The sequence below is a fragment of the Penicillium solitum genome (assembly GCF_028829755.1).
Source record: "Penicillium solitum strain IBT 25940 chromosome Unknown utg000003l_segment0_segment0, whole genome shotgun sequence".
NCBI classification, from domain to species: Eukaryota; Fungi; Ascomycota; class Eurotiomycetes; order Eurotiales; family Aspergillaceae; genus Penicillium; species Penicillium solitum.
In genome coordinates, this window is record NW_027072123.1 from 1,272,705 (window position 1) to 1,295,620 (window position 22,916).

The 22,916-nt window shown below is 46.6% G+C and overlaps 10 protein-coding genes across 10 annotated transcripts; 5 read left to right on the top strand and 5 right to left on the bottom strand.

The window, feature by feature from the left end:
• Window positions 1-2,420: 2,420 nt before the first annotated feature.
• N7455_004365 (ABC transporter substrate-binding protein) lies at window positions 2,421-3,659 on the top strand (the record flags this gene model as incomplete). The annotated part of the gene is made up of 3 exons (XM_040958191.2): window positions 2,421-2,610; window positions 2,668-2,949; window positions 3,025-3,659. 3 exons carry the CDS (start codon window positions 2,421-2,423, stop codon window positions 3,657-3,659), a joined length of 1,107 nt encoding a protein of 368 aa, XP_040811379.2.
• Window positions 3,660-4,480: 821 nt separating this feature from the next.
• On the top strand, window positions 4,481-5,426 carry N7455_004366 (uncharacterized protein; the record flags this gene model as incomplete). The annotated part of the gene is given in 2 exon segments (XM_065604786.1): window positions 4,481-4,907; window positions 4,918-5,426. Coding segments are annotated over 2 exon segments (936 nt in total), but the record flags the coding sequence as incomplete, so codon positions are not given.
• Window positions 5,427-5,928: 502 nt separating this feature from the next.
• N7455_004367 (uncharacterized protein) lies at window positions 5,929-7,216 on the bottom strand (the record flags this gene model as incomplete). The annotated part of the gene is made up of 4 exons (XM_040958170.2): window positions 6,864-7,216; window positions 6,557-6,790; window positions 6,414-6,488; window positions 5,929-6,349 (listed from the first exon to the last, which is right to left on the bottom strand). Exons 1-4 carry the CDS (start codon window positions 7,163-7,165, stop codon window positions 5,929-5,931), a joined length of 1,032 nt encoding a protein of 343 aa, XP_040811429.2. The 5' UTR covers window positions 7,166-7,216.
• Window positions 7,217-9,123: 1,907 nt separating this feature from the next.
• N7455_004368 (MDR family MFS transporter) lies at window positions 9,124-11,058 on the top strand (the record flags this gene model as incomplete). The annotated part of the gene is made up of 4 exons (XM_040958264.2): window positions 9,124-9,412; window positions 9,471-10,365; window positions 10,421-10,878; window positions 10,942-11,058. The coding sequence occupies exons 1-4, from the start codon at window positions 9,215-9,217 to the stop codon at window positions 11,056-11,058; spliced, it is 1,668 nt and encodes a 555-aa protein (XP_040811422.2). The 5' UTR covers window positions 9,124-9,214.
• Window positions 11,059-11,634: 576 nt separating this feature from the next.
• Window positions 11,635-12,615, bottom strand: N7455_004369 (class I SAM-dependent methyltransferase; the record flags this gene model as incomplete). Its single annotated transcript, XM_040958194.2, has 3 exons — window positions 11,635-12,084; window positions 12,162-12,547; window positions 12,603-12,615. The coding sequence occupies 3 exons, from the start codon at window positions 12,613-12,615 to the stop codon at window positions 11,635-11,637; spliced, it is 849 nt and encodes a 282-aa protein (XP_040811303.2).
• A 2,359-nt stretch (window positions 12,616-14,974) lies between these two features.
• N7455_004370 (uncharacterized protein) lies at window positions 14,975-16,084 on the top strand (the record flags this gene model as incomplete). Its single annotated transcript, XM_040958211.2, has 1 exon — window positions 14,975-16,084. One exon carries the CDS (start codon window positions 14,975-14,977, stop codon window positions 16,082-16,084), a length of 1,110 nt encoding a protein of 369 aa, XP_040811294.2.
• Window positions 16,085-16,682: 598 nt separating this feature from the next.
• N7455_004371 (putative oxidoreductase) lies at window positions 16,683-17,387 on the top strand (the record flags this gene model as incomplete). Its single annotated transcript, XM_040958196.2, has 1 exon — window positions 16,683-17,387. One exon carries the CDS (start codon window positions 16,683-16,685, stop codon window positions 17,385-17,387), a length of 705 nt encoding a protein of 234 aa, XP_040811357.2.
• Window positions 17,388-17,529: 142 nt separating this feature from the next.
• Window positions 17,530-18,867, bottom strand: N7455_004372 (putative aldose 1-epimerase family protein; the record flags this gene model as incomplete). Its single annotated transcript, XM_040958215.2, has 3 exons — window positions 17,530-17,717; window positions 17,769-18,437; window positions 18,582-18,867. 3 exons carry the CDS (start codon window positions 18,865-18,867, stop codon window positions 17,530-17,532), a joined length of 1,143 nt encoding a protein of 380 aa, XP_040811298.2.
• A 388-nt stretch (window positions 18,868-19,255) lies between these two features.
• Window positions 19,256-21,000, bottom strand: N7455_004373 (cytochrome P450; the record flags this gene model as incomplete). Its single annotated transcript, XM_040958190.2, has 3 exons — window positions 19,256-20,405; window positions 20,466-20,738; window positions 20,794-21,000. The coding sequence occupies 3 exons, from the start codon at window positions 20,998-21,000 to the stop codon at window positions 19,266-19,268; spliced, it is 1,620 nt and encodes a 539-aa protein (XP_040811395.2). The 3' UTR covers window positions 19,256-19,265.
• A 552-nt stretch (window positions 21,001-21,552) lies between these two features.
• N7455_004374 (zinc-binding alcohol dehydrogenase family protein) lies at window positions 21,553-22,683 on the bottom strand (the record flags this gene model as incomplete). The annotated part of the gene is made up of 2 exons (XM_065604787.1): window positions 21,553-22,078; window positions 22,139-22,683. The coding sequence occupies 2 exons, from the start codon at window positions 22,681-22,683 to the stop codon at window positions 21,553-21,555; spliced, it is 1,071 nt and encodes a 356-aa protein (XP_065461687.1).
• Window positions 22,684-22,916: the final 233 nt, after the last annotated feature.

Here is a 22,916-nt window from a genome sequence, read left to right on the forward strand (position 1 = left end):
GATAGGTTAGGGATTAATGAAGTTGCCAATGATGCGAGTGGAGTACACTGATAGAAAGAAAGGACCTGAGAGGAGAATGGACACGAAAGCGAGAAGTTGAGAAAGTAACCCGGGGGAGAGAAAACACAAAAGAAAAGGAAGAGAGGGCTCGTCAACTATGGGTAATATGCAGACCCCGGATGTAAAACATTCAAACAACCACAACATTGCACTTCTGCGAACACCTCTTTATTTATCGACGTATGGCTTTGAGTGGATTTGCGAGTAGACCAATTTTTATTTCATACCATTGTTCAAGCAGCCAGTAATATACAGTTCCATTAATTAAGATTATATCAGAATTGTAATTCTACACATGTACTACGAAATCAAACCATGGGCTAGCACAGACGTGTCCTGGATAGAACATGACCTGGCATTATATTGATGCGTCTCTATTTAGGACTACATGTGGACATGGTCATAATAATAGCACACTAATTTTAAACACATTAGTCTTATCTGATAAGAATCTTCCATGTATTTATATATAATCTTGGAAATATTATAGCTATATAAAGGAGAGATTTATAGACATTCAGTTCCGCGCATTTATAAGCTTCCGAGGGATAGCTAACTTAGGCTCGAGGCCAGCTATTACCTCACCCTCTAGAGCTCTAAACGTCCGGCTTTACCGAGTCAATTCTTATCCTTTTGTCAGACAGGTCCGCAGGATAGTGGTCACATGCTTCCCTCTTGGGGCTTTCGCCTATCTCTCTCTTCCCTAGCTCTCTATAGCTTCTTCTCTCCTTCACGCCACTGAATGTAAGACAACATATTGATTTTCCTTCCTCTGCTCCTCTGACAGGTTACAAGCCCCGACTCCAACACCTTTCTTATATCTTTATTTCTTTCAAGCTACTAAAGTTCATCCTGGGCCACGCGTGAGCGCGGCTCCCAAGGTTGTGTGAACTAATCGGCAGTATTTTATCCTGTGTAGTCCATTGATCCATAGAAATGCCACGAGTCACATGCTGTGTACGTGTATGGATCTTACATTGACAAGTTTCATGGTACATGTATTATTTACATCGACGCTGATAATAAACTGAACATTCTAAATGAACTTGTGAGACCGCAATGACTCCTACTGGTCCATTTTTATTGACCATGGGTGATTTTGTGGTTTTTGTCGAGAATAAAAATACACCTGTGAGGTTTGCGAAAGGTGAAATTGTATCTCTAGGATTATTACCGAGCTTTGCCCAAAATGGAAGGCATGCAGAGGCCGCCCTCGGATGCAGGCCTGCGTCCACATTAGCTAGCGTGCTCCCTCTCTGTATTCTCTCTGCGCTCTTGATTCCCGCTTCCCTGGTAGCAATCGTTTCAACCAATTCTTTCTCCAAGTAAGTGAAACTTGCTTGTGAAATATACCAACAATCCAGAAAGTACCAACCATCATGGGACAACAACGCGCCATTGGTTGGGATGGTTGCGCATTTGACGACTGGGAGAAATTGATCACGTTTTCTTAGGCAGCTAGCTCTATAAAAGTATATTCGACTGCAAGTTCAAATGAGTGAGCATACTCACGGATACCTTTTTTCGGGATTGAATACAACGACGCATGCTCTCAATCCAGAATCTGCACAGTAAGATGAAGAGATTCCCGAAATGACATGTATCCACAACGAATAACCGGACCCATATTTTTGTTATCTTACTGGCAGGATCTGCCGGATGACAGTTTAATTTCCTTCACAAGGAAGTTCTGGGGCTTGGAAAATTGTACGTAGTATGCAAGAGTGGCGTTGAGATCCAGCGACCTGACAATACGATTATGATTCAATTCCAGGACTTTTCCTAACTAATGCTTTGTAAGCTTGCTGCTCTTACCTAGGTAGGGTGTAGCTAACTATTGATAACGAAATATGTATGGTGGATTAAATCGACAGACATTCCTAAGTCTGGGCTATTTTCAATTAAGGGGTTTGTTCTAACTAGGTAGGGATATTCACAAGTCATCATGCACTACGGAGTACGGGGTACTCCGTAGTTATCAATCTATGTGGCTACCTTACTGAGAAATCTGGAGACTGCGGAAAACGACGAGGTTGAAATGTCTCAGATTTTAAATCAAGTTGCTTGGCTCAAAACTCCACCCGAGCAACGACCATCACGACATCGTACTTTGGCTTACCCCTATTCTCATTTCCTCCTGGTTTTCTTTAATTTTGCCATCCTATTATCTGCTTTATAATAACATAGATAATCTTCGAATGCCCTGATTTCACAAAACCGCGGAATAATTCCGTCTACAGATCAATTGTACATACATGCGTGGTTATATATAATGTCTGTGAGAGTCCTTATTAGCCATCACAACACATGTTCACCTAGTTTCTTTGACATTTGGACTCAACCCCACGGTTGAAGCTGCTATGAAGATCGCTGGACAATCACTTATCCTTGGCCTGTTGGGCCTGGTCGACCTTGCTCGCTGCAGCGTGCTGCCCAATTGGAACTCCTATCCCAGCCATGATCCTGCTATTGAGAATCGCACTTTGGACGAAATCTACGCAGCTGCTAAAAAGGAGACGGGTGACCTAATTGTTCTTTGGGGAGGCGATGGTAATAATTTCACCTTTCTTAAATTGCAGACGAACTCTTACTCACACTGTTGAAAAGCTGTAAGCCAGGGTGTATCGACCATCGAAGCATGGCAAGCAAGATTCCCCGAAATCAAGCTCAACCTGACTGTCGATGTTTCAAAATATCATGACAGCCGGGTCAATCGTCAGTTCCAACGCAATGGAACCGACGGCGCAGACATTGCAGTGTTGCAGACGCTCCACGATTTCGGCCGCTGGAAGAGGGAGGGACGGCTGCTGCCTTACAAGCCGTTGAAATGGGAGGAGATTTATACCGCTGTCAAGGATCCTCACGGTGCCTTTGTAGGAGCATTTATATGTGAGCAAAATGATCATGTCTTCCCACTTCATAAATCGTTTCCCAAGCTAACTGGCTCTATTCTACGTCAATTAGATCAATTCGGAGATCTTATTTACAACACCGGACTCTTGAACGAGTCTAATGTTCCATCCTCCTATGGAGACTTTGTCCGCCCGGAGTGGAAAAGCAAATTGACCTTGACATATCCCAATGACGACGATGCTATCACTTACCTTTTCTCTGTCATCATCGACAAATATGGTTGGGAATGGTTTGAATCACTCGTCGAGCAGGACGTTCAGTGGGTTCGGGGAACTGGCGAACCTGCCAACTACATTGCCGAGACCAATTCAACTCGCTCGTTGTCTTTCACCACCAACTTGAACGGTGCGAAAAACCTGGCTAGCAAAACTCCCGAAGACGCTGCTTTGCTCTGGCCACAGACTGGTGCTATTTTTGCTTCTACTCCTCGCCCTGAAAGTGCTAAATTGTTTATGAGCTGGTTGCTTAGCGACGAGCGCCAACAGGGTAGTGGAAGCTACGTGGTACGGAAGGACTTGTCTTCTAAGTCTGCAAGCGTATGGGATGATGAATTCACGGCTCTCACTCAATTTGCAACTTTCATGGAAAACCGTGAGTTAGTCGAGTGGTGGAGACTGCAGTTTGAGACTTCTATCGGGAGTGCCCAAGGACCTAGCCCGGTGCATTCGTACTATGGTAGTCGCTAGACTGGGAACCATTCAATGTTCTGTGGCGTACCGCCGTGTGCTCAGAGTAAATACCGTTGGTGGTGAGCTCCAGATGTGTTTGTCAGATCGATGTACAGATCCATACTATACTTCTTCACTTTGAATGTATATTAGATGTGTTAATTTGATAGTTCGAGAATGATATTGGGGTTTGCGCAATATTCAGCGACAGGAAAGCCAACAATGCTTTAGAAAGGAGAGTTTCAACCGGTGAAAAAGATAAGTCTGGTATTGGATGATTATTGGTTTCTGCTTTTCCCTCCACCTTGATGTTTTGAAGACAACGATTTCAACGTTAGCTATGTTCACTTTGCCAACAATGCTGCCTATAGTGGCAGGGTATACTAGATGCCCGGGGTTCTTCAATTCATAGTAATCTCTATCTACCATAGATGCAAACTCCTCGACGACAAATGTGTGACGTTAGCCTGCGAACAAAATTAAATCAAATTACTCAAGGGTTAGTATCTTGAATCATGGTACCTAGATACTAATTACATATGTAGTCGGAGAGATATAAAGTGAAGCTTACAAACCGACCTTATATGTCTCTCAAGTTTTCCAGGGTTATGCCTCTCCATATTACCGAGCGAGCCATTGCATCATAACTTGAACTTCGAAGACTTTAAAAGGGAAGACCCATTGACCTCAATGGATCTCAATTTATCTCACTTTATTTCACTCTACCTCACTCGATCAAACAAAAATCTCATCCAATTATTTCATGTCTTCCGTCTTTCTGATCGGCCCTGGTTTCATTGGCGGGGAGATTCTCGATCATCTCCCTCCTCAAAGAAAAGTATTCTGTAACCACACTGGTTCGTCGTCAATCGGCGGTCGCTGATTTCGAAAATCTTGGCGTGAAGACTCTCATCGGTACAGTCGATGATGAAATCATCACGAAGCAGGTCACAGTCAGTGACATTGTCATTCATACGGCGACTGTCGACCACCTACCCTCAGTTCTAGCTATTCCCGATGGCATCAGACAACGAGAGAAGCAAGGCCTGCAAACTATTTACATTCATACGAGCGGGGGTAGTCTGCTCGGTAACGAATCCGAAGGCAATTACAACAGTGACACGGTCTTCGACGACGAAAACCCTGCCCAAATTGACGCTCTCCCTGACTCTGCACCTCATCGTAAAATTGATCTAGCCATTGTGCATGCGCGGAAAGAGTTGCTCAATTCAAAATTGGCGATTGTGATCCCTCCAATCATTTACGGTGTCAACAGCCAAGAAAAGCTGTCTGTCGATTCAACTACCTACCATTGCCCGCTATTCTCTTAAGCATGGTTACGCGGGCCAGGTCGGGAAGGGACTCTCGGTTTGGAGTCAGATCCATGTGAAGGATCTAGCGCGGGGATACATGACCATACTACACTGGTTAGAGCAGACACCTGCTGATCAGGTCGTGCAAAACCCGTATTTCTTCTGTGAAAACGGCAATGAGCTCTGTTGGGGCGAGTGTTCGGCCGAAATTGGACACATTCTGCAACAGGAAGGTCGCATAAGTGAAGCCGAGCCCAAGACTATTCCCCGTGAAAACTACAACGATGTGTTTGGAGAGTATACTGCGGTTGTGGGAGGTTCGAACGCCCGGAACCGTGCGAACCGGCTTCGGAAATTAGGCTGGAAACCTCAGGAAAAGAGAATGTTTGCTTCATTGGCGGAGGAAGAAATACCAACCATCATGGAGGAGACCGGAGAGTTTAGTGGCTATTCCAAGACGGTGGCTTCGTAATGTGGGCGTTGCTTATTCAGTGTTTCTCAGCCGCCAACGTTTGTATCTATCTCAATTCATTTTGAAAAGTTTCAATGCGATCCAAATTATTATAGATTTTCTTTTTTTTGCTCTTTCAATAAATGAAAAAGAATAACAGGGTCTAAATCTATATGCTACACAAGGATTGGCAGTCCCTACAAGTGGTTATTATAAAGGGCCGAGGGCCTACATAGTACCTTTCTTCGATAATTCATCGCTTAACATGAATTGACAAGTATAGATATACCTTTAAATATCTAGCTTAAGCTATGCCGATATTAAAGGGCTTGTCGAAAACGGATTACGGCATGATATGGATCCCTCTGATTCATATAGCCGCGGTTAGATAACATACTCCACTATACTTGCATGACCGGAGGCTCAAGAAAAAAAAGTCCCACTGGATACATTTCTGATTGCAAATCAAGAGTGGCCAAATTATGTGTTCAAAATGGAAGCCGATGACGATGACACTGCCAATTTATTCACACTGGTCGAATAGTATTGTGAAGAAACCCCTCACTTCTGCAGGCATCGCTCGGTATGGCTTCAGTTTGCTCTCGGCAATCAAGCTAGAAACGGTAGCCTTAGAGTAATTCTTAACATCCCAGACATCGTTACCAATCATTTTGGCCTGCTCTCCAGTTGCCCAAATCTTTCGACAATATAGCGCCAGTGCAAACGGATTGGTTGTTTCAACCGCCTCGTTCAAAGCCTGAACAATGTGCTCTTCACTTTCACTCTTGCTCAGCGGAGCCGCCCCGAACCTTTGTGTGAGGGATTCGGCAATTTCGGTACCAGTCGGGCTCAGTTCACACAATGCTAGGTCTCGATCTTTCAGTTGACTGATTGGAGTGGAAGCGAAGATACTTGCGTAAGCTGCTGCCACGTAAGATCGAGTGCTAGTCATTTGTCAGAGATATCGAATAGAAGTTTTTATTCTCTTTTGGCTTGTGCGAGGCATACCAAAGATTCAGAGGCTCTGAGGAACTGTTGCCGATGAATTGAATTTTATTGCTTTCATAGTCGACACCCAGTGCTCTGAAAGGTTCAACTCCGCAGTCAGAAAATTGTAAATCCACTTTTAGACGATCAGGCATGGTACTCACGGCGTGCCTAGGGCGAATTCTGCGAAGTTTCCAGGAAGAACAACTGTGGTGGGGATTGCGGCTTGACGAGCTGCTTTCTCGACCTCGACCTTGTTCCTGTTTACCGGAATTTGGTTACCTTGGTCGTCGTACCTTGCCGCTAGATCAGAGGGAACAAATAGCTGCACTTGTGTTTTCGGGATGGCCTCAACAAAGTGATGCTGAAGGGTCACACCATCATGTCCAACAAGGCAGCTGGGTAGAGAGGGGCGTGTAAGCAGGCTGTTCTGGGGATACTTCTTATTTTTTTCATAATCTACCAACTCACATAACGATATCGATATCCTTAAGATTCTGAACTAATGATGCCTGATCAGTTAGGTCGACTTCAACGATTTCAACATTGGCTGGGAAGCTTGAAATGTCGGATTCAGGGCGATGGAGGATCCGAATAGCAGCACCTGAACTAGCGAGAGCTTGAACGATCTCGGAACTAGCCCATCCTCGGTGGCCATAAACTGCAATGCGATTGAATGTCATCTCGAAATAGACTTGGTCACAATGGTCGAAGTAACTCCACAGGTCGATATCTCGATATGTCCACAATTTTCGCAGATATTGGGGGCACATACCGGGTTTAAATATCGCCAACACAGTGCTACTCTGGACCTAATGCAAACTCATGAAACTGCTCAAACAATTGTATAGATGTTTATCACGCGCAACTCCTCGAGTGGACCCTATTTCCCGTTCTCCCATTCGTCTGCTGTGTTTTCAAACATGCCAAGAGGTAAGTTCTGCGGGCCTAGCACTGGCTTATCAACCTTAGAACACTGCCTATTTCCGGATTTGGCATTAATCGACCGTTGCCAAACATGCCGGGAGGGGTCATCTTGGGCGTAGCGACATATGCTATACAAGTATAGTCGGCCGATTATGCGGCGTATGACGTCATTTTCGGGTAGTCATTTTTCTAGGTATCAGGCTTCTTATTGGTCCCGTAGCTAGATGTGAACTTGTTCAAACGTTTTGTTATCCCGTACATAAAGATTGAATTTACGAGCACAGAACTCCGAATCACTCACCGGCGAGTACACTCCACTACATACACCTGGGCATGTATGTATAGAGCGTTTAATAGCCCAAACGTAGCCGAGGAATCCGCCGTAAGTTGACTGACTCTCCCTCTCAGCTCACTCCGCACCTTAATGACACCTACAAAGAAAGTCTCAATCACAAAGGCACGAACAAAAACAAAAAACAGAAACATACAACAGTGAGGATTCGCTGGTGGTCACCCACCCAACTACTAACTCACCGGCGTGTGGCTTAAGTACGGCTGAGCGGACGGGAAGCCCTGTTTTCCACACCCTATGGTCGTATGTATTAGGTTACGTGTGGGAAAGGATTATAGATCGTAACCGATTTGGAATCACTTGTCAATCTGGCATAGCGCGGCTGGGGTCGTAGGAGTGGGTATGCTATAGACAGGGGGAGAAGAAGCTGGGCGAGAATAATCCAAGTAGATGGTCCCTTCAGCTGAATAATCCGAAACGCTCGGCATCCAGGCATCTGCACATAATCAGAACCGGAAGCATCATACCAGCAAGCAATACGCAGGTTGGCTGTACCAATCATATGTACTTAATTGGCTGAACTGCTAAGAAGTTATCTCTAGATCGAGCCGAACAGACCCAGCGGACACTTCTACCCAAGGCGGACAGAATCGACATAGTCTATGTTGTATCGGAAGAAAATACGAAGTATAATAGTCTGACGAAGAGCTCTAATCAACAAGAAAACCCTCCATAACGCTATTAAAATTTCCATGCAATGATTTCTAGCCGACCAGGTCCTTGATCTGGTCTCGTCTTCCATATGACAACATCCGCCCCCAAGAAATGTTCAGGGAGGTAGCCGTACCAAGCGCCCAATAATAAATATACTTACCGGATATTGGTGCGTCCCAGCAAACGTAAATTTCCCAAAAATCTAGAAGTTAGGTATCTATTATGACTTAAAAAATATTTAGGCACCCCTTAGACATAACATAGTAGTAATAATTCTTATTATCTAATATAGAAGAAGAATAACTAATAATTTAGAAATGACACTATGTCAAAAGGTTATGCGGAGAAATATAGATACTATCCTTATTTTAGCATACTTAATATTCCTTGCCAAAGTTTGGTTAAATAATATAGACTTCCTTTGTAATATATATCTGCTTATATCTTCCCCAACTAGTTCGACAGTCGAGATAAATTTTTATGGCGCCTAAGTATCCTTTGTATGGGTAAGTCATATAAAAGATACCTAATTTCTAGATTTTGTGTTTGCTGGGGCGCTCCAATATCCGGTAGGTATATTAGGCGCTTGGCACGGCTACACCAGAGTCACGATTCTAAGACTTACCCCTTCGACCCTATACCCTATACCTGATGAATATCGAGAATGGTTACCCTTATGCCCCGCAGATCCTCTTTCTTTCCTCGTTGGTCTTTTATGAACGGCTAGGGGATTCCCGAGGGTAGGGATGCACAATTCGGAACCGGCGACTTTATTTTCTTTGTTTGTATGTCGCCGGTCCGACGCATTTTGCAATCCATGCATTTGCCTATTACCAGAGGATTTCTACACCACGCGCTTCAACGCGATTTACACAATTAGATCGGGAATATGTCTTTGTCTCCAGATGAGAACGGAGCTACCAAGTCAGAAGATGCTGGCAGTACTGCCCAACCCCAACATGAGAACAGTACCGAGGAACCAGAGGGAAGCCCAACGGCGATGCACGGTTTCAAGCTCTGGGCTATTTTCATTGGTATATGCTTCGGTGCTTTCTTGATGTCCTTGGATATCTTCGTTATCGCAACAGTACTATTATCACCCCCTTCCTGTCCCAGAAAACCAGATCATCTGACACCATGGATAGGCCATTCCATCCATCACGTCCGACTTCAAGGATACGTCGCAGCTGGCCTGGTATCCGGCCGCCTATTCACTCACGACATGCGCATTGACTCCGCTGGCAGGAAAGCTAAGCGTAACCTTTCCCCTACGCTGGATCTACATTATATTCTTTTCCATCTTTATGATCGGAAGCCTTATCTGCGGCTTTGCTCCGAATAGCAACAGCTTTATTGTGGGTCGTGCAGTCGCAGGAATCGGGGCGTCCGGCGTCGCGAGTGGTGGGTTTATTATTGTTCTTACGGTCGCTTCGGATAAAGCGAAACCGCTCCTCATGGGTATATGTAGCAGTTGCTTTGCTATGGGTCTAATCCTTGCACCCGTTATAGGAGGTGCTTTCACACAAAAGGCAACTTGGCGGTGGTGTTTTTGGATCAACCTTCCTCCAGGTGCTGTCACATTAGTCGCAATGTTTTTGTTCTTCACACCCCCATCTATCCAGCGCGATCGGACAGCTCTCCAGCGGATTAAGAATCTAGATCTTATTGGATGTGCAATCTTTATTCCCGCTATCTTTATGCTGCTTCTCGCTATGATGTGGGGTGGCACGGAAAAGCCTTGGGGATCGGCAACAATCATCGGTCTCTTTGTGGGGTCGGGTGTGACTCTCATACTGTTTGTTAGCTGGGAGCACTTTAAGGGCGATGACGCTATGATACCGGGGAATCTCATTACCAGACGAACCGTCGCCTTTAGTGTCTTCTTTTCCTTCTGTCATTTCGGGTCTCTTGGCATCCTGAACTACTACCTTCCAGAGTGGTTCCAAGCCGTGGAAGGCGTAAGTCCACTAGAAAGTGGTACGCGGGTTCTAGCTTCCGTTCTCGCTCAGATCGTGGGAACACTATCTTCCGGTATTCTGGGTAAGCCTAATACTCGCATTTCACCTGAAAGGTCTCAGAGGCTAAAACTAAATAGCGCGGAAACTCAACTTCTATAACCCATGGCTCTTCGCTGGACCTCTCTTTATGTGCACGGCCGCAGCGTTGTACACCCAGTTCAAGCCTTTTAATACACCATCCAGCCATTGGATCGGTTTCCAAGTCATCCAGGGTCTCGGGGTTGGTATGGCTCAGCAAATGCCCTCTCTCATCGTCCAACTAGCAGTCCATGATAAAGCGGAGCTTATGCCCGCTGCCGTCTCTCTCAACCTATTCTTCCAATATCTGGGTGCCACAGTCACACAAGTTATCGGAGGGATCGTGTTCCGTTCAATTCTGGGCAAAACATTGGACGACCATGGTCTGAGTGCTGCACAGATAGCGTTATTATCTGCCGCTGGGACTGCCAATATCCGTGAAATCACCAATTCGAACTTCCCCAGACTGTTGCATCAAGTTTTGGAGTCTTATAACAAAGCTATTACTTCCACATTTGTGAGTGGCCCTTCCCGAGGCGAGGGTGTAGATGGATTTTAGCTGACTGATGGACATCTATAGTTCGTTGCAGTTGGTACGACATCCGCCGCATTCTGTTTTGCTTTTGGTGTTAAGTGGACGAGAATCGATGCGGTAAAGAGTACTGATCCCGAAGCGGAAGAGGCTGAACAGAAGTAGGACTCCGGCAAGCCTGTTTTACGAGTCTCAAGTGATCGATGTTGAGATTGATGAAGCAGGGAGAAATACTAAGCTATCTACTACGCTACGTATTTAGCTATAGGTCTCTGGCATATAAATTCTAGAAGGGAGTTTTCCGATAGCATAGAACATTTGACCATTCAAAAGATGAATGTAAAAAAGATTATGTATTCTTCAAAAGATTTACATGATAAATCGAAGGCCACATGTGCATTTGAAACGTTCAAGCCTAATAATTGCGGGAACACGCATAATTTATGATTCATACATACACTTTGGACTGAGTATACGTAGGATTCTGCTCCAGGAGCTTCTAGTACTGCGTGCCCTAGGTTATTCGGACATCCCTTCATCTTCCCTCTCCACTCTCTTTCCTTCACCAAAGGATAGTGAATACCACCAGGAATAACCTGGGTTTTTGGGTATTGGGGGTGAATCTTTCAATAAAACCTCAGCGGCCCAGGCAAGAATTACTGCTCACTTTATCAAGTTACCCAAAACAATTCATAATATAGGAGTCTTGCGGAATACAAAGTCCATGATCGGAAATCGCAGTTATTTTACCCCAACCGCCAGGAGTGAAACTGCCTTCAAAACCCCTGGCTCCGTGGGACACAGGCTCCGCATCTCCTCCGTCATCAAAATCTTCAACTTCGCCATCTGTTCCTCTGAGAGATCTTGGCTCGCATTCATCATCTGCGTGACACGTGTCATCATTACGCCGATAAACGATTCATACGACCGGAACGGTATGTCGACTGGCACCTCATGTACCTCAACGTCGCGATACCCCGCCGTCTTCAGCTGCACCTTAAGATTAGGTGCCTTGGCCCAATCATCTGGGATAGATGGGGGACTGCGGGTTGGGTCAATCTTGGTGATTGCTCTCAAGATCTTGAGCCAATCCGTCTCCGCCCATGACGAAGCCGCCAGCACGCCACCTGGCTGCAACACACGCCTGGCCTCACTCAAAGCCTTTGGGGGACTTTTGGCGTTGAAAAAAGACTGCCATCCAAGTGAACCAAAATGAGCATACGAACAACAATCGTAGTCAATCAAACAGACAGGGTTCGCCCACTTACCCATCCCGCCGCAACGTGGCTCAGTGAATCATCGTCGATGGTATGCAAATCCATGGAATCGAGGACTTGAGTACCTACCCGATTCCACAACGAATCCGAATCGTCGCTGATCTTGCGGTTCTTCACTTCCTCAACTTGTTCCACCATGGCCGGCGCAAAATCCGAGCAAATCAGAATGCATGACTGAGGGAGGCTGGAGCCAAACTCGTCAATGATGCGCGACATAATTGGGCCTGGACCGCAGCCATCATCCAAGATGCCTGTGGCGGTTGAAAGTGGGAAGCGAGAGTTCAAGCACTCGAGCATGACGGTGATCGGCTCCACATTCAAACCGCCTGTCATATCTTTGTAGCTTGCCGCTTTCTTTCTCCAATCTTCCGGGGACGCTATTGGGGAGTCTTTGTTAGCGTGTGTCCGCACACGGCCATGGGATGGACGAACTTGAAACAGGCATTTTGGCCAGTAGGACGAGTTGGTCTTCTGAAATGTGGTTACTTATTTACTGTCGAGGGTATGAGTTGGGTAGTGACATTGTATAGGGCCTGGAGGGAGCATTTTGATACTTCTGACCACCCAATTTCGGATTTAGATCGTTGGTTGTGCACCCGGCGAATTTCTTGACTGAACGGTGGTTATTGGTATGTGTGAAAGTCTCCGTGTCCCGGCCGGCCAGTAAATATGAGGCGTTGGGAGATGTGCAAGGTTAGTGCTTAGCAGAAAGCCCACGGGCTAAGCGTTGGACGGCAAGTGAAGTGGATCCTCCGAAATATTAGGCGGCGTTTCAATACCCTTAGAAATCGGCTTCTATAGGGAGATGAGATCAAAATTTCGCCCAATATCCAATATTCTGGAGCCCATTTTGGAGATCCCACTGTAGAAGTAAGGTAAGAACCTGTTGAAAATCCAAGTTAATTCATCATAATTGACATGTATTTGGAGTTGTTCAACGCTAAACTGTATGTTGTAATTGAATTCATGCATACGTTGCTTCTTTTGCAACATGTCAATTGTTGCATGACAGTTATTGCATGCCAAGAATTCAGGACTCCTACGGAATCGAGACTAGCGGCGTTGATGCAGTTTGACGCCTCTATCACCTATTCCACCATACAAATTCGAGGACCCTAGAATCATTGCAATTCGGACTGTGTCTCATGCATCGTCGCCTTCATTAATCCATGTGCGAACCATGGAGCCATGGAGAATACAGCCCATAGGAATGACACCGCTCATTGCCTACAAATTCTTTCTGATTCTCATCACAAAAGGGTAAACTTCATGGAAAGGAATAGATGATTCTACAGGAGGAAGGGAAAGACATGAATGTGCCCTCCTTTCCATGTATGAAGAGATCAGACATTCTTACAATTTATTTTACACCTTTGTGAAAGATTCCAGACTCCGTTATTACATGCTGTTTAGTGTATTACTCTGTAGTATATTCTTCAACAGAACCCACTATTTTACGACCTAAGTTAGGATTCGTTTAGTAGGAAGTACTATTAACTGGGAGTGCTATGAAGCACTAATACAGTAACTCAGTTGGTGCATGAGTTGGTCAAAAGCAGGCGGCGAAGGAAGAAATTATTATTTATTCAAAGTTAATTATTGGAATGTATGGTCTTGTCATGTAAGCTTAGGGCAGTAGTTAAATAGTTATAGTAGTTCGTTAGATTAAATAGATACACTCCTACACCTGTCCGAATTCCCTTCTTAGCTAGCGTCCTAGGTTCCTTTATATGCATAGTTGGGGAGAAAGCCTGACAGCGAGTGCTGAATCGACCCGTATACCAGAGAGCATACAGCCGTGGGTGTTCCCCTCTTCAATATTTAATATATCATACATTGGTTGTAATTTCCGGATCTCGCGTCAGGCATGGACTTGAAAAAAGAAAAAATGAACTAAAGTGGATCATACATATGTACTCCGTACCTCATTGATTGGTACGTTTCATCCAATCTTTACCCCCCCTCCGAACCGAGTGCCTACGGGTTTCATCCTCCGATACTATTTGGTGGATATCGGAGCCTGCAAAATTCTCAGGGGGGATTAAAACCCCGCAACAATTAACGTGCTGAAGTCGGATTCTCTTGCCGAATGGTTGACAAAGTCGGACGGAAACTACGCCGGATCTCAAATTGCCCGAGCTGAAAAATTGGCCCCCTGGTAGTCCACCCCTGGTTGGCATGAAAGCCCTGGCGCCTACAGAACCTGGTCACAAAAAGTCAGTATCCCGAGCGGGGTTATAGCCATACGTACACTCGATCGGCCGAATGGCTGGGGGCCAAAATGTGCGGGAATACGTTGCGTCTATCTTGCTCCGTGGCCCCTCGAGAGTAGGCAGTTGAGAACGCGACCACCAATTTTGATCTACTAGCTACCGGACTCTCGGCTCGTTCACAGCCTATACTCGTTGCCTTTTATGGTGGGGCAATCACGGAGAGCACGGGCGGGATGTACGATTTAGTGCCCTCTAGGGCTGATATTGGTGGGAAGCTAACTGCAAAAGGTATGGTTTATGCAAGGTATCGTCCAACAAACAGGAATTAAAGAGACTCGCCGGCCCGGGCCTTTCTGAGCCCACCTTTGTAATACATACACACATGTCAACATCGTTCTACTTTATCTCTTGTTATATAACAAGCACGGCGGGATGATGCGTGTAGAATCCAACGGCCAAGGGAAGCTCCGAGCGGCGTGTGACCGATGCCACGAACTCAAAAATCGGTGTACACGAACGGGTGGATCAGAGAGTCGGTGCGATCGGTGTGAGAGACTTGATATAGACTGCGTGTACAATACCAGTGCCCAGATGGGTCGCCCGAGAGTCTTTCGGCCCGCTCATAAAACCACCTCAGCTGGTGCCGGCGACAGTCATGCGAGGCACATAGCTAAACGACGGGCCGTTCGGTCGGGACAACAGCCTACCGCCAACACCAACTTAACGCCCGTTGAACATGTTGATCATGTTGATCCGACATCTAGTGAAACTCCCGAGAATCCCGAACCTATTCTCGGCCTTCTGGACCCTTCTCTTCTCCCTCAGGGTACATACGCACGCAATGAGCCCGCACTCAGGGAGTGGCAGGTGGTGCAAACTAAGCCCTGGTCAGCCATACCCAGCGAAAATATGGACTGGTATTTACAATCATATTCTTCCGACTTCACCAATCCCCCCAACGGCGACGCAACAGTTGGGCATGCCCAATCATATAATCCAGTGGACCCCCGACACGGATACAAAGGGGGGGTTTCAGATCAACCCAATTCTGCAATGGGGATGTCGGAAAAGGCAATCCCAGTGAAGATTGGCATGGATGAACTTCTGCGGTTGCAGTGCCATTTGAACGATCTGTTGACAGGCGCGAGTGAATCAGCCACACCCCACCAGCCGGCCCTGGATGAAGTGATGGTGGCATGTAAAGATCTTTTAGAGTTGCTCCCAGGTCGCCAATCGGACTGCAGTGGGCCATCCACTCCCGGGCGTCCTCAGGACAATTCTTGTCACGCCACATTAGACCCACTGAGGATAAACTACATTGCTGTATTGCAGGTAGCTACGTCTTATGCATATGCGCTACAGCTGCTGGATCTCGCAGTTGATAATCTCAAGCCCCAAGCTGTGAACTTGGCGCTCGTCAGCCTGGGCATTTTCAATCTTGAGTCACAACCGGCAATGAGCACCTCCGTGGGGGCTTACATGGTCTTCAACATGGTTCATCAACTGCGCGACGCCATCAGCCTGCTGACGCCTGAACACAGGGGAATGCCGTCACCCCATGTATCACCTACAGGCGTGTTGCAAGTAGCCACTACAACGAATTCGATACAAGCTGCCGTGTATATGGTCCATGAGATGGAGAGATCGTTACTCGAGAAGTTGTCACAAGTTATGAACTGTCCTGTCCCACACCCCCAGTGAGGATCGTAGGACTCGAAGTAGATCTATACGACCATCGGAGGTATATACATAGATAGAGAGTGATATGATCTCGCTTACCTACACAAAACTATACTAGTAGAACTCAGAGCAAGTTTAGAGGCTTAGAGTTTAGTTTAAATATACGCAGTACTAGTTATATTACCTTCGTAGTAGTATTTACATAACCTTTGTCACTCTGATCGATACATCTAAGACCCTACACAGTAGGGTCTTCACATGAACAGTCCATAGTCAGGGTTAGTGGAAGCCTTTAAGTAGTATCTATATCTTTGTCTTCCAATGCGTCATGATGACCGGATGCTCGAATCTCTGAACGTCAGCTGTTCGAAGGCAGAGCCCAACCAAGTAGTCTCCAATGGCCACCTTCTACCCCAGCCTTCGATGGCAGAAGTCGCCGGTCACCGGCAAGTTTTGGAGCACTAGTAAAATAGGTCCACTGAATGCCCTAACCTGGCCGGGGGCTCTAATACACACGGTGTTTTATTAAAGACACATTTCTTGGGAAAGGAAGTCTTTCTTTCCAGGAGTCGACTAAGCAATCCATCTCCAAACACAGTCACCCCAACAATCCGGCACGATGCTCCCAGAAATGCGACCCGCCATAATCTGCCTTCACGGCCACGGAAGCAACGCAGCAATCTTTCAATATCAATCCCGCAAAATCACCCAAGTTCTCGGGACCCGCTTCCGCTTCCTCTTCATCGATTCCCCCATCAGAACCCCCCAGCCCGGTGTAGGAGTCCAGCCTTACTTCGCGAAAATCAAGCCCTATAGACGCTGGCACCAAGATGCAAACACAATCGGCTTGTTCGACGTCACACCCGAAGATATTGACCGCGAAAGACGCTTGGTACGGGACAACCTGGCCGACGTGATAGAGCGTGAGCGCCAGAACGGCCCGGGAGTCGTCGGCGTCATGGCTTTTAGTCAGGGTACGCGTGTGGCGACTGCTTTATGTCTTGACCCGGAGCTTGGAGTGGATATCAAGTTCGCTATTATGATCTGTGGGGTTTGTCCTTCGTTGCCGCTAACTGCTGAACCTTTGTCGCGGACGTTGGATATTGTGTCCGTTCATGTTCAGGGGAGTACCGACCCTTGGGCGTCTAAGGGGACAAGGCTGTCAAAGGAGTATTTCAATCAGAAACTTCTGAGTGTTGTGAGGTTCAAGGGGGGTCATGAGATTCCGGCCAAGTCGCAGGATGTGGATAATATTGCTTGTAAGATTATGGTCGAATATGATTGTGACTCTGTGCCAGCTGCGCCAGCTATGGTATCTGTATAGCGAGAAGGAGGTCATGATGACAGAACTTCAACAATGAACTCGTGATTTCTGATTTGCAACCAGGATTTTATTTTTCCATAGCTTATATATATATCTAGTTGCGACTATGAATTCAACTTACCTGTATGTGGACCGTAGTCCTCTATTGCCCATTGACCAAGAACTTGTAGGTCGCAAATCTCGTGAACAGTCCATCCATTCCCCAAATTGTCTTTCGGTGTCTCCATTCCGGGTGGTGGACGGCATCCGGCCAGTCTTGCATCTCCAACGATATCGCGCCGTGCTGAGGTACCTTGCCTTCGCCTTGATCTTTCTTCAACTTCAACCCATCTACAAAAACTATCAGCTTTCACTCTAACCCGCAGAGGGAGGTTTTCTTACCCATTTTACCATCCCAGGTATGGACATGGAGAGCGTCCTGGTCAGTGTAAAGTTCCATGGTGATACCCGATAGATGTGAGGAGAGTATCGCGACAGGGTCATCCTCCTTGTCACCCAACGGCTTATGGGACAGCACATAAGTCACATCAAATAATGATTCCTGTGTCTGAAGCTCTTTGCCAATAGATTTTGGCGTTGACCAGAAGTCAAATTCTTCCCCCTCCCTGTTACTTCGAATATCTCCAGTCGGAATACCACGATCATTAACATCAAATCGCATACCCGCCACCGGGAGATGAAGTTTGTGATTAAGCACTGTATCGCTGGCATTTGGCCTGAAACCATCAAGATTAAAGAACACTTGTTGGCTTAAGTTGATCGGTCCAGCCTTCAGCAACGGAGTCACCCCAAAAGCGATCCGCCATTCATACGGCGTAACGGTATGTGTCACACAGGAGGCAAAGATACCCGGGAAGCCATTCCACCGATTATCGAACAGGACGAATGTGATGCTGTTATTGATGTGCACTGCGATATCCCAAGTTTGGCGACCCCACCCCTTCTCGCCGCCATTGTATAACGAGGTTCCGTTGTGTGCGTTGGCCGTGACATTATAGAGCGTTTCATCCACCTTGTAGCTCGCGCCGCTCAAGAACCCAGCGTATCGTCCTGGGTTTGGAATATTAGTAATGTTCTAGGCGGAGTGGGGTAACGAAGGATTGCAAATGCAGATTGGATTAATGAGGGGAAGATCTACTGAGAGATGCAGATTCATTCTCGACTGTTGGTCTATGATAAAGAGAGATCACATACCTATGACTCCGTTCAAGTACGGATTCGACGTTTGCTGAGGGTAATCCAGAGCATCATCCATGCCCAAGACAATGTCAAGCTCTTCCCCATGAGTGTTGTTCAACCAAAGGTTTGTAAGGGCAGCGCCATGGTTGGTGAAAGCCAAGCGAATGCCTTCTGCTTGAATAATATATTTTCCGTCTTCATTCGTCGGCCACAGCGCTGTGAGTGCGGCGAACGGGCTTCCGCGGTTCCAGACCGACTTGACCGCTGCCAGAATACCAACGGACAGCTTCCAGAGATTCATTGCAGGTCCTTATAAAATCTCACGAGGTTTAGAGCCGTTGGAGAATGTCAAGCGTCGATTGTATTTCTTTTTGACAGCGAACTTGTAGACGGCTATTACAGAACTTACAGACTTAGGTCGTATCTAAAACCTCTCATGTGAGTGCTGCGCCGCTTGACCGGCGACTTTTTGGCCTTGCACGGCATTTGCGTACTACAGGCAGTTGAAAGGATCGGGCTCAATCAATTCCTATAACTAATATCTTACAGCAGTAATCCACTGGTACACACAGACGTGGTCTCAGGATCTCGGATCTAATTTAGAAAATGAATACTAGGTTGATAATGCTTCCATAACTAAACTCAAATGTTGTATGCCAAGAACAAATTTCAAGCCCACCAGCATGTGTATAGTATCACTTACGCATTTGCCGGCCGGACAAACTTAAGTCGACCGAAAATTCCCTCTGCGGACTTATTTGTTTGACCGAACTTCAGCCTGCCAGCCGTGTCGGGGTTGACAAGTTCGATCTCGAACGTGGACAATACAGCCGCGACGAGACATTCTAGAGTCGCTCTCGCGAAATTGGCTCCAATGCAGTTTCGTGGCCCAGCTCCAAATGTCAACATAGCATAATTACTAGATGCGCCTCCCGAGTTGGCTTTTCCTTCGCCAATCCATCGGTCCGGATTGAAAACGTCAGCATCTGGTCCCCAGAGCGCCTTATCGCGGTTCGTCACCTCGGCCGAGTATATCACAATGGTGCCTTTCGGAATTCGGTGGCCGATCATCAAAGTATCTTGTTTGGCGACTTTGATAATAATGGGAGAGAAGGGATAGCACCGCAGGACTTCGTTGCAAAAGGCATTCAAGTAGGGAACATTCTGACCGCGAGGGCCATATTCTGTCACTGCGAGGTCGGTTCCTAAGGCATCGTGCACCTCGGCTCTCAAACGTTGCTGCATCTCTGGCCGCCTTCCAAGCTCATACATGGTCCATTCAAAGGCTGTGGCGGTGGACTCGTGGCCGGCAGTGAGGAAGGTCATGACATGGTCAATCAGATGGTGTTCTTCAATAACACCGCTTGCCAGAGCGACAGTGACAATATCCTTTTTGCTCAGGTCCTCGCCTGCCACAAGCTTTTCCTTTCTCTGTCGGATGACCCCACCCGTGATTCCACGGAGGTAATCCGCCGAGTTGGAGATCTCAATGAGCTTCTTCAAAGGCACCTTCATCAAAAGGCGCATATCGAAGTATCGGCTGAGCAACCCGACCCAACTGAACACCCGGGTAGGGTCCAGAATCAATTTTCTGTAATGGTTTCGGAGGTCATTATCGGGCTGCTGCAACGTCTGAAAGTCGTGTCCCATACCGGCGAGCCCAATGTTATCTAATGTAGCGCGGGAAACGTATTCGCGAAAGTTGATTGGTGCGTCAGGGTTTGCGCGCAACTCATCCCCCATGCATTGGACCATTTCCTGGGCCTTTCGCCAGAAGATATCAGTAAGATTGCGAACATGGGGCACGGTGAAAGCCGGCATCATGCTCTTGCGGTGTAACTGCGTGTCCTTGTCAGCTGTGACTTCTAGGTGAGGGGCCTGATTCTGTCATTGACATACTTTAAAGTCATTGTTGCTAAGAAAGCCAAGGTTGCTACCCGTGAATCTTTTGATGGCAATCTTGACCAGATTTTGGTGAGCGTAGTCGAAGGCATTGACTGTGAGCATATCTCTGATTGCCGCTGGACTTGTCGCTAGAATGACCTCCCCATTCAAAGCTGAGTATATTCGGAGAAGACCTTCGTTAGGAGTATCCTCGACAATCTTCCGCAGTGGCACCCATGCATTATCCGGGAAGAGGACGGGGTAGTTTCCCGTCAAAATCGTTCGATGCTACTTCATTGTTAGGTTGTCTTCGATGTAATGCAAGCAAGATGACTATGCATACCGAAGGGGTTGGGAGATCCCAGAAAGGAGTGAAATAGTGAGGATAGAGAATCATCCAATAAACCCAAAAGCCAACAAAAGCACACATTTCAGCGCCTAATACTTTGAACAGCAATACTGTATAATTTCCATCGACGAAAGCCTGGTGGAAGATTCCCACCACAGTCAGTGTAAGCATACACAGCCATATCTCGAGAAACGATCTCATCCTGAAAGTTATACTGAATCAGAGAGACCTCGTGGTAATTTGTTGCGTGAGTTATGTTTCAATGGATATGGTATGGTAACCGTTTATCTTGACATACTTGTGAAAGCGGATGTCAATCGAAACTGAGACTGGATATAAGCCTTTCTCGTTTTCTGAAAGGGTATGCTAGTTGCCCGATATTTTAGTGCACCGTCGGCACATTGGTATGCGCTCCTACAGTGCCAAGACTATGGACCGGCGACTTCTACTAAGTTATTCAAAGATTAAGCAAGATTACTAGTGCAGGTTCTGATACGATTTATAAATCAGCACCTACATTTCAAATCCCACTGCCCTGAGAGTGACCCAAAGGTTCGCCCGGAAACTAAATCTGCGCTTTTGTTCATAAAGGATTCATTCCTTACTATTAATAGAATCAAATAGTAAAATTCTCTGGCTGATGTGTTTCCACTGAGGATTTTGATTTCTGTGGAACCTAAAGAATAGATACAAGCTAACTAGTGATTCTATCTCCTGCACCACCGATAGACCCCGAAAATCCGATCGACATCATCAGACGCAGCAGATGAGCTTGTGGCCAGATACCTTCTTGTCCTTAAGAAGCTTAAGACCAATCAATATTTCGCCAAGTCTCTCGCCTACTAATTTGTGGGGATGAGTCTTCAGCTTGCCATCATCCAGTAGCTCTTGCGCCAGTGCAAACCACTCGAAACCAAACTTCCTATACTCTTCATTTCCTTCTGTATTAAATGGCTCTGGCCAACCCAGCCTTTTACCAAGGAGTGTTGGACCCAAAACCCAGTCCGGAACAACCGTATTCGGCCGGGTATGGAGGAACTCAGGGAAGGGTTCCAGTGCGGTGTATTTACCTCCAGATCTGCCGATACATTTGTAGCAAAATCGCATTGTTTCTGGCTCCGAAATGCAGTCAAGGACAAACTTGAGGGAATTACGCGTATGTTTGCGAATATCCTCCGCACATGTTTTCTCACGGTAGTCGAATACTGCAGTGGCCCCGGATGATTTCACAAGCTCAAAGTTGTTTGGTGAACAAGTCGCTATGGGGCTTAGTCCCGACCTAGACAGATGGGTGAGGAGGGTTCCAAACTTCATGAAGCACAGGTGATAATAAACTTACAGTTTCAGCAATTGGATGGCGAGGGTACCAGTGGCAGTACTGCCACCGTATACCAGCACCTCTATTGGCTTGCTGGCTGGCGACTTGGGAGAACCAGGAACATCCAGAGATTTGAAGAGTGCGAGACCGATGGTACCAATTCCACTTCCCAGCGTTGCCGCTTGTTCAAGTGACATGTGATCTGGGACCTTGATCGTAGTAAGATCTGTTGCGCCGACAATCTGTGCAAATGCGCCAACCGTAGGGGTGAGACAATGCATTCCTGGAACTGCGCCGCAAATTCGGTCTCCGGGTTTGATGGGCACGGCAGTTCGAACCTTGGGCCCAATTGATATGACTTCACCCGCAAAGTCCATACCACAGATTGCGCCAGGATATGCCAGCTTGCCAACCATTTTGGTGTCAATTGGGTTTAGCGCAACGAACGCATTCTTCACCAGGATCATGTCTTCCTCCAAGGCGGGAATCTGGATATCATCGCGTAGGCCGAGAGTGCCATCGTTAAGGGCAACAATGGCAGTCTGAGTGGAAGGTAGTCCAGGCATTGCGCGTAACAAGCAAAGGGCGAAATTGTTGATGAAAGTTCACGATGTTGAATGTAAAGCGATCGAATAGATATGGACGTTTTGGTGTGGCAAGGACTCAAAATAAATGCCCCCACTCCGGGTGAACAGATCTGCTAGTTCAGATCAGAATAGGCTAGATAGGATCCGGAAATGTTCAAATGTGAGGTTAAGTTGCCGGTTCTTAAAGTGACATCCAACCGGCGTTCATCCCC